Source organism: Propithecus coquereli, unplaced genomic scaffold (assembly GCF_000956105.1).
Source record: "Propithecus coquereli isolate 6110/MARCELLA unplaced genomic scaffold, Pcoq_1.0 Scaffold162, whole genome shotgun sequence".
In the NCBI taxonomy this organism is placed as follows: Eukaryota; Metazoa; Chordata; class Mammalia; order Primates; family Indriidae; genus Propithecus; species Propithecus coquereli.
The window spans coordinates 1,518,419-1,529,410 of NW_012140747.1; the positions used below are offsets into that span (position 1 = coordinate 1,518,419).

The 10,992-nt window shown below is 39.3% G+C and overlaps 1 protein-coding gene across 1 annotated transcript in view; it reads right to left on the bottom strand.

The window, feature by feature from the left end:
- Positions 1-8,548: 8,548 nt before the first annotated feature.
- Positions 8,549-10,992, bottom strand: part of CLOCK (clock circadian regulator) — a 52,550-nt gene continuing 50,106 nt past the window's right edge. The window contains 2 exon segments of the mRNA XM_012641092.1: positions 8,549-9,306; positions 10,422-10,668. Of these exon segments, the coding sequence (XP_012496546.1) occupies positions 9,127-9,306; positions 10,422-10,668 (427 nt within the window). The 3' untranslated portion in view covers positions 8,549-9,126.

Genomic DNA, 10,992 nt, shown 5'->3' on the forward strand with positions numbered 1-10,992 from the left:
AAAAAAAGAGGGACAAATATGACATTACTGTTACTATGACACAACAAGAACTGTCTGCAAGGTCCATCCTTCCTCTTTTTTTTTTTTTAATTGGGTAGGACACCCAATATAAAAACAGTCAATATTTGACAATGTGGAATTACCAAATTAAAAGAGAATACTATGAATGTATTCATATTTTTTCTATGTTGGATAAACAGTGTAACAATGTAAATAAAAGTGGTATGACCAGTGCTTGTTTTTTCCTTGTGTGTTATACGAGTTCGTAACTTTCTAATTTGTCAAAATAGTATTAACATTAATATAGTAAATATTTGAGATACACCTAAAGTAGCTAAACAGGAGCCAGGCATTGTTCTAAAGCACTGCCTAACCTTCACAGTTCTATGAGGTAGTTAGTAGGTAACATAAGGTTAAAAACAGAAAGAAAAAGGGGAACCTCACCCAAGGTTACACGGCAGAGCAGAGGCAAACGAGACAGTTTAATTCCAGAGCCTAAGATCGTTCGTTATGCTAAGACTACCTCATTTTCTCATAGCAACTTTTAAGAAATGACTGTTATTTAAGTATATTCTAACTTGACTACTCCTCTACCCAGGCAGCATGACAGCTACTGTCTGCCAGCTTGGTATGTTCTGGAATCATATGCAGTAACACTGACATTAACAGCCTCTTTGAAAGCGGAAGGACAGTTCTGTAAGAACATCCACATGTTCTTGTGTGAAGGGCAATAGTAGACCCAGAGCAATTCAGGTTTACTGAGCTACAGCAAAGATCCACAGTGTAATCTGAGGAGATTGTGAAGAACCCAGCACCGTCAATGCAGCCACTGTCCTGCATGGTCACTCTAAGGAGAGGTGGCTGCTGTTGTGAAGAGATGCAAAAGAGGTCCTCAGCTAGTCAGTAGCTTTAAAATGTCGAGTTGGGGCCAGGTGGCTCACACACTCAGAGTGCCCAGGCAGGAAGATCGCTTGAGCTCAGGAGACCAGCCTGAGCAAGAGCGAGACCCCATTTCTACTAAAAAAAAAAAAAATAGAAAAAATTAGCCTGGCACAGTTGTGCATGCCTGTAGTCCCAGCTACTGGGGAGGCTGAGGCAGGAGCATCGCTTGAGCCCAGGAGCAGGAGTTTGAGGTTGCTCCAGCCTGGGCAACATAGCAAGACTGTCTCAAAAAAACACAAAACATGTTGAGTTAGAAGTAGCACATACTGATGAAGGAAAAAAGGTCATTTTTGGAAACTTTTAAGGAGTCATCTCTACCATAAAAAGTACGTATTACACAGTGGAAAAACACATGAATTAAGATAAAGCACTTCAGAGAAATCCCAGGTTCAGTCCACACACCAACACCTTCATGCTCTGTGGTTGGACACCCAGAGTAGTGCCTTACCTTATTACAACCAGAGAGAGGGAGGAATTATCATTAATACGTCTTTTCTTGGTCAGAAAGGAGAATTCCTCGTAGAAAGTAGCTGGTACCAGCACAGCCTAAATGCAGCAGTTCGGGGACCCGGGGCCCAGTACCGGCTGATGATGTGCGTAGCAGCATGGCTACCCGAGGCACCACAGCGATGCAGCAGGACATAACTCCTTTGAGAAAATTTGGTGATTCAGACCTACAGAGGTAAAAGTGCCTAAGGCAGTTAGGCTCCACTGTTGAATAAAAGAAAGGAAAATATCATTGGTAGTGATTTTAAAATATTTAATAGTCTTTAAAATCCAAAATAATGTGATTCTTACAAGTTATGTGCCACATGAAGCAGGTGTTATTTTTTGAGAAATGCAGGTGATACTGAAAAACATTATATAACACTGAGGTATTTTTTTATTTTTAAAACTGAAGAAGGAAACAAAGTCTAGTTCTAATTATTTTTACATTTACAAAACAAAACAATGCTACTGCTTGGCTCTTTTGCTATAATTTTAGGTTCTGAATACATTACAAGGGTCTATGGGAAAGAGCATTATAATAATAGTACATGTAGTTTTTAAAAGCTATGCACATCAAACCTGGAAAAACGGTCATACAGCAAGAGCAGAGTGGAGGTAGGCTAGTACACGTTTTGACTTTCTTCTCAAAGGATAGCTTTGAAAAACAAGTGTAACCAATTGTTACACCAAATTAAAATGGCAATATTAAATTGGTAACAAAATGATCCACATATCTTATACAATATTGTATTTCCAAACACGAAAATCAGCTCATAAAAACCAGAGAACCTAATATAGCACCATTGAAACCATTCCTTATCCCTCATGCTTTATGTAATTTAGGATTTTGGCAGAAGACAACACCTGAAAAATGTCAGTCTCATTTTTATAAATCAATTTGGATTTCAATGAAATGTTTGCTTTAGGAAAAAGTATTCTTATCTCAAGATCAGTTAGCCATTTATAGCTCCACTGTTTGGGCTACATCTACTTTTAAATTTAAAACCAAGAACCAAGCAGTAAGGACAGCAATGTCAAGAATATCACATTAAGAACCACACAGAACATTGGAAAGAATTTGGTGCATGTTTTTACAACTACCAACTGATGTCAACAATTAAAAATGTACAAAGAAAAAACTTTTTTGCACTAACTGGTTTCAGTACAGCACTGAATTTAACTCATCTTTGGGCTTCAACTTTACATAGAGTGAATATGAAAGTGCCATACTGAGGCCCTTCTCCAACTTATAACGCCATAGTAAAATAAATTTCAAAACAATTCTAGAATGGTCTAAATTATACCTGTTCTGGCTGACATAATATTTAAAAGACATTTTCTGGCCAATGTTTTACTTGAAGATGATTGTCTAGTTTTACAGTATATCAATTTGAAGATAACACAGCTTTTCCCACATTTTAACTTCTTAGCACTGGCACGACCATTGCCAGCAGTGAACTTGTACCAGTCCAGGCCAACTCAAAAACATTAAAAACATCTGAATGTCATTTTTTAAAGCGATGTCACAGTTTGTTTCCTCAGAAATTTATTTGACATCATTATCTTCACCTCAAGAGTTAAGAAACATTTTTTACATCATTAAATCCAACTTGTGACTGACATGATTTAATTACCATTCTCTAAGCTGTGTGCTGTACCCAGCTTGTGGGACCCCAGCGCTTCCCAGGGAATCCCATGCGTGTGAACAAGAAGGATCCTCGAATGTCTGGGCTTCACATGTTCCGTCACTGCTCTACTGGCAGTGCTGTATGTGGAGGTTTTGTTACATTTTTTGAAGGACCAAAGAACGCTACACTATATTAAAGACAGCAAACATTTTTTGTAGAAGTTTTCAGTGTGTATACACTGTTCCACCTATATTTACGGACTTTAAATGGACTTTAGTAAGGATATGATAATGACAGCCATTAAAAGATGCTGTTTGTTTTGCTAACATTTCCCAAAATGGGCAAAACAGAGGCAACATGTGCCACTGGCTGTCCTACTGGCCTTTGGCTGTGTTGGGGAAGTCATCACACAAAAAGTGCCCATAAAATAGAGAAGGCAGCAGGTGAAACTAGAAAAAGGTCGGAGCTATGTGAAGCAGATCTGAAAGGAGTTACCTTTATAAATTTTTTCTTAAATGAGTTGAGAACAGGAAGGAAGTGCAGGGACATCTGGCTTTGGGCCCTCCACTGGGGTCCTGATGTAGAACAGATTCAGACTGTCCATGAGGCATCATGAGGGCTAACAACTGTACCCCAGATAAGAGCCACTTCTCTAAGATTACAATGCAAAACAGAAAACAAACCACAAATTAAATACATGACACTGAAATCACTTGGATGAGAAAACACAAAGATATTTAAAAATATAAATAAATACATTTAGACATTTTTATTCAAGAAACCCAGAGAACTGCTTTCAAAGCAATTACTTCTTTCAACCACCTTCTAAGTTCCTTCTTAAATACTTACTATTTTGATTGTCACTTAACGCAGCACCTCAGTGTTTGCTGGTGGTGGTGATGGAATTTCACTTAATAGTCTCTCCATAAACTGTACCCTATCTCACTAGAGAATGCTGCTCTGGGAAAACCCAGGTAGCTTACAAATTATTGTAAAACACTCAAAACAAAACCTACAAAGTATTATTTTTTATTTAAGAAAAACAAGGAATGTAGTGTTAAGACATGGGGAAAAAAAACTATGCAAAACAGTCACATGGAAAGAAAGTATTTTAATTTTTAAATATCCAAGTTTGCTTAATTTCTTTTGAGTTCAACACTTTTAAATATCCTGAATTAATAACTGTACCAACAAAATTCATCCCCAGTGTTTCCACGGGAGACATTAAAATAAGATCAAATTATACTTTTTTTTCCTTTTAACCAAAGTAGTCTTTTTCTCAGTCCTTTTTGTGCAAAAATATTACAAGAGCAATTCAAATGGAAACACTGAAATGACATGCCAACATTTCAGGGCACATTTAAAACACTCAGAATAATTCTTGAAATTACTGTATTCTAAAATAGTACTACCAATCACTTTTAGATTAGTTCTGTATATCTACTCACGCGGATGCAATTTTCCTAGACCTCTGAAAATAAACAGGCTCATTGGTCTCTTTTGGTGTCCACACAATAGGCAAGATAGGTTTACAATAGTGTTTAAATGGAACTAGGCGTCTACAATCTCTTGACTCCACCACATTCAAAACAAGAAGTCAAAGTTCATTTGGCTACCTTGAAATCACTCCCATAAACCTACCACGGTTCACTGGATCTAAACATTTCTCAGAAATGTGTCATTTATAATTTCACCTAAGTGATGATTTTGGGGATCCTTTAGAAATGGTTAATGCCTAAGATAATAAACTTTATCAAAATGAATAGTTGCAATAAAGTGCTCGTTACATTTCAAAATGATGCTTTCAGACTGTGGTATGTTGCTTTAAAAGAGTGTGCTATTCCTCCCGTAAAGGATCCCCAGGCATGAGAGTTGGGTCTTCTCACCTGTCTCAAAAAGCAGCAGCACTATCTTTTGGTAGGCTGACGATAGGCACGTTACCATGCGGATGAGGCTATACTAGTGCTATGGCAAAAGGGGGGAGTAAATTAGAAAAGTGGGTGGCATGTGGAGGGTTCCTACTATACTCATAGTTATATACAAATATATTAAATATGCTATAAAAATAGTCGACTCTTTTCCTTTGCAATGACTTCAGAAGCTCCTTTTAGAAGCATGCTCACCCAATGCAAACAAACTTAAAAGGTTCTCTTTCTCCAGTCACTATTAAAATGGCAAGTGCCTTTGTGCTGTTTCTTCTCCACCATTCAAAACTTCCAATCAGCCTACTCCTGGCTAGACTCACTCAGCAATATTAATATCCAGTGTTTATACCTTCCAACACGGACTCTCGTGGGACTAACAGGGCCACAGATAGAGTTCTACACAAATGTTCATCCATGAACTTTCAATCACCAAAGAAACAAAGAAAGAAGTAGAAATTCCAAAGTAAAATGCTATTTGCGTTCCACTTAAAAAAACATTTGCCGCAATTAGTGGAAACATTTTAAAACATGTTGAGTAATACCCAGTTTAAAAGAATTTTCACCTGTCTGTGTAAAATACTGTTTTAAGGGTCCCTTTCTAAGGCTTCTTGAACAAGGGCTCATCCCCCTTCAACGCAATGCCCCTCGCAGAGCCGGACCGCTTCAGTGCGCGCAACTGCAAGCAGACTGCTTTTAAGGCAATAACCAACAACTCTAGCACTTCTGAAGAATCCAAACAACATCTTCACTGTTCTGTACTGAGTATTCTATAACAAACTACTCGAAACCACTGGCATCCTTTTATTACTAGTACATTCCTAAGCCAGATGTAAGTGACAAAGCAGAGCACAACACTCTAAAACCACCCCCTCAATTTAGGATGTTCAGAGGCTGAACTGCAGTATTTACTTACGTGCTACCCCCCCGTTCCCGACATTTGCTCCTCCAGTATCTTCCACTCACAAAAGGGAGCAGGTTCTGGTCAGACAACTCTCAGCAGCAGCCTTATTAATCCTTGCAGTTCTCACCTGCATTCGTTCAACAGCACTGACTCGCCCAGTGCCAAGGCAGTCCAAAGCAAGGTAAGGGACTGCAGAGCAGCTAGCATTTTTCCTTAACCTCAGCAGTGGCTCACCTAAAAGTGCCACACAGAGTAAGTGTTTTTAAGAAACACTGCATACATGTGAGAGTCAAGCAGAGGGGAGGTAAGATTTTTTAAGAAGCTGAAAGGTGTTTCTATTTGGTATCTTCTCATGGTTTCGATTTGGGATTTGAGTTAACAACTTTGGCTACAGACATGAAGAGCAGGCGAGTGCTGAAGCCCCGTGTGAACGCTCAGGTGTCGCGGGGGCGGGGCGGGGCGGGGACAGCTTCGAAACCCAAATTTAAGAGGAGAACAAAGGCAAAGAAGCAGCCAACAGGCAGCTGGTGCTTCCGACACACTTCGCATGGATAGTGAAGGAAAAGCAGCTAGCTACTCCTTCAAATAAGCAACCAGTACTTCCAAGCAGGAAAAAGATGAGCTGTGAACAACAAAAATTATAAAGGAACATTTAAATTTTCTTTCCCAGATATTTGTGAAGATGGAAAATACTTGAAGGGGTTCGGGTAGGAGAATGTGAGTAAATAAACAGTTTACAGATTTGCCTTGTGGCTTGTCTTATGCTTTGCTTCTGTCAACCTAAGTACCTAGTACTCACGGTTCACCATCTTTCTTTTAAGTATAGTAGTTAGAGGATGAGCCTGAATATAACAGTTATTCATATCCTTTGTTAGCTACATCCGTATCACTAGGTATTGCCAATAAATAAACGAGGCACAACTCAGACACACATGGAATGGCACAAGGTCGAGCAAGGCAGTTTGAAAGGGGAGAACGATGCTGCTGCCACATTCGGCAACATCAATTTCGTGTGTGTGTGTGTGTGTGTGTGTGTGTGTGTGTGTGTGCTCAAGGACACACATACTCTGACAACTATTCTCGATATTCATGGGAATGTCAGCGATCTCTTCCGGATAAGCGTTTAGCTAGAAGAGCTCCTTGATATGTTAATTACTGATTGGTATCTAGTCACACTCCTTTTGTAGAAAGGTAGGTACCAATTTTCTTTGGTGGTTTTTTTTTCAACATTACTTTTCAAATTTAATTGTGGCCAGGTACAGTTTTCTACAGAAAGACGACGTCTATCCCTTAAGGATGATAGCAAATCTTAGGACAGAGAAGTCTTAAGAACTGATTTAAGACTTAACTAGCAATTTTGCATTAGGTTATTTTCATTGCGTAAAACTTTTTCTGTTTAACAACCTCAATTCTGTTATACATTTTCTTTTAAGGTCAATTTTCATTTATCATGCTTGTTCTCCACCCTTTCCTAAGTAATCATTTTTTATATTCTAATCTATTTTCCAGCAATCTTCTTTTGTTCTACAGCTGTAAATTTCATTATTAGTACCATAAAATCTATAAACTGCTTTTTTTAATGTATGTAATTTGTGTTAGAATTTATTACCTTTAGCATGTAATATTGCCAAATGAAATCTTAGTTCACATTTAGAAAGCATGTGAGTTACAATATTCTAGTGCTACAGTGAAGGCAAAGCCAAATTCCTACCCCTTCTTTTTGCTCTGTAGGAATATAGAGATCATACTGAGCCAATACTGGTAATTCTTAAATGATTACTTAGCTTTAAAGAAAGATGCTGATTTTGGAAGCAATTTTGGAATCACATTAATAACTGTGATAGTGTTAGGTTATCATCTTTTATTTCTAAATTATTTGTACCTCCGGTCCAAGAAACTGATAGCAGTCTTCAAAGGAACTTAGGAGAATAATAATGACACTAATACCCACATGCTGTTAAAAATGTACTAAGGTTTCAAAACTGCTACTGAAACCAGACAATGAGTTCAAGATGGTGAGTTATCACCTGAATTAAAATCAAGGCACTATGGGTTTTTCCCCCCCCCTCAAATAACCCTGAATCATTTCTGACTGAAAGAAGCATTGAAATTGTGAAGGATAATAATAAAAAAGATTCCAACAAATCCTAAAAGTTAAAATTCCCACCGCTGAGAATGTTAAAAAGTGCCTAAGGTGTTTTGTGTGCAAATTTTACCTCTATAACTGAAACATTCTTGAGATTACTTTCAGGCTTGTTGAAAACCATTTACACAAATATTTCCAACTATGAACTATATCAAAATATGCAATCAAAAATCCCAACCATCTAAAATAAAGCAGTGCAAATACTATTTTCAAACATAACTGACAAATAATGAAATGAGGGATATATCCGAATAACTTGAAAATCCTGTTGTATCAATAATTTAACCTGAAAAAAACAATCCATTCCCAGCAGCACATCATACCTCACTGAACAAACTGTGACATCACAGCCAAAGTATGAACAAAAAGACTTGTGCCCTGGAAAAATGAATGGAACACTACTGTGTTGTAAACAAAAGGAAAAACAGGATGTATCAGTTTGCACGTGGTATCAGAATCTCAGGAAATGTACTCACACCTATAAGGAAGAGATAATGCTTTCATGCAGCATACAACATGTTTTGCTTTCTCTCCTTTTATCCAGACATATACATATTTTTACAACATCTACACAGAGAATTTGAACCTACGCAACATTCTGAAAGTAATTACTGTTCCATCGTTATCTGAAAAGGGAGAGGAGTTGGGGTGGGGACTACTAGTCTACTGGACTGTCTTCATGGCATCATTGTAAGCAAACCCCTGACATGGCAGTGGCGTGGCCTCTGTAACACTTGACAACAGGCACAGAACCACTAAAAGTTACTAACATTGTTAGCGCCTTTCTGATTCACTGGAGGTCGTTTCATAGCTGAGCTTCTTAACATTTGGCAATATACTCTTTCCATCAAAAAATACCTGGGCAACTAAAACACTGTCAGAATTGGCTACGTCCCTATGATCACCTCCTGCTGGCTGGTATTTAATAAACCTCTGTAGCACTAGGCAGCATTTTCTCTGCCAATTCCAGGAACTAGACCGTTCAATACCACATCTCATGGAACTGCTGGAACTTCTCCTCCTATCCTCAGGTCATCTGAGTAACTCTTTTGGGCCGTCCCTTCCTCCCTTGATGTCAGAGAGGAAGCGTGTGTGCTACTGTGGTTGAACCTTGGAAGGATCCGTCAGACTGTCAGTCCTGTGCCGGCTGAGCTGCTGCTGCGGCTGAGCCTGGTGTTGCTGGTGATGCGACTGAGGGAAAGTGCTCTGTTGCAGAGGAAACGCAGCAGACAGGATGAGCTGAGTGGAAGGGTTCCCGTGGAGCAACCTAGAAGTCTGAAACACAGGCGGGTTATGCAATACTTCTTTGCCCCCGGTACGCTGTCCACGTAAGATTCACTCAAGCTGTCCACTGTCCACAGGGACAGGATCCTGAAATTCTACATAACCCACGTGTTTTTTGTTCTCTACTTTAAAAATCATATTTTGGAAAATGCTTATGAGGCTTCCTTCTTTCTGGAAGTATGACAGGATTTTATTTAAGGAATCTGAACTGGAGGTTTTACGGTACAGGAAGCAAAGACAAACCACATGTGTTCTTTCGCTTTATGTCCTACAGACCCATATTTTAGACAATAAAATTTGAGCGCGGCTATGCACAACATGAATACTGGGGCCAAATGGAAAATGCCTTTGCACACTGCGAATTCGAGCAGCGCAGTGAAGCGGCCAAAGGCGCGGGCTCTGCGGCAGGCTGTGCGGGTCAAACTAGGCGTGTCACTTGGTCGAGCTGTTCACTTCTTTGGGCCTCAGTTTCTTTATTCCTGTATAGGAATAAAGACTACCAAATTGGGTTTTTATAAAGATTGGATATTAATATTATTATTTAAAAGCACCATAAAAATGGGGGCAAAGTTGGAGCCTTAAGTCCAAGATGAGCCCAATCTTAACAATGACATATGCTGCTCCCTCCACAGTATTTCTCCTCTGATACTAATTTATAACTGAAAAATTACAATAGAATTTACTCCAGCAAAATAATTTAATACCTATACTATTGTAATAAAAAGAAATTCCTACTCTGAAAAGAGCACAGTTTGATGGGCAGCTAGAAAGAAAAAGAAAGATGCCTTTGCTCGAATTCCAGAAACTCTAGCCCAAGACAGAGAAAACAGGTGTATGTACAGTGCCCTCAGGTGGGCAAGAAGTAGGCCGCTCATCCACCCAGCACATCAGATAACTGAGTCGGCCCAGGGCAGGACCAGTCTTCCAAAGACTGAGGAAGGGAAGAAAACAGCTGAACAGGACAGGCTTTCTATCTTTGTGGGATTGAAACTGTACAATAAGCTTTTATGAGTTTTTCAGATCGTTTACGAAACTGTTGATTAGACGCTTAACTTCACCACAGAAAAGTACACGGTGTGAGGCAGCTTCCCCGCAGGGAGGATTACCTGCAGAAACTGCTGCGGCGGCTGGGTCAGCTGAGCCTGAGATGGTTGCTGCGCGGAAGCGAGCTGCGGTTCCTGGGAATTCTGCTGCTGCGTGACCGCCAGCGCCTGCGCCTGCTGCTGCTGCGCAGCGAAGGTGGGGTAGGCGGTCACCACCTGGCCCATGAGCATAGTGCTGGGCACCATGACCGCCCCACAAGCTACAGGAGCAGTCACTAATTTGGTCACGAGTTGCTGACCTTGAGAAAATCTGTTAGAAGAAAGAAAAGAAGTTGGAGTCAAAAATACAAGGTATACATCCTAAAAGGCAGTGGGCTGAATACTTAATCTAAGATATAATAATACCCGATGATACTGCCAACCCAGCTTTTTAAAAGCTTTATATTCCTATCTGATTTCATGTTTTTAAAAATTCCCTTTGGGATATCAAACAAAAAATATATATAGCAAACTCAACATGACAAAAATCCAAAATTTTTTTGGATTTCCATATTCAAAAGAATGAAGTTGGACTCTTACCTCACATCATATACAAAAATTAACTCAAAAATGGATCAAAGACCTAAACATAAGA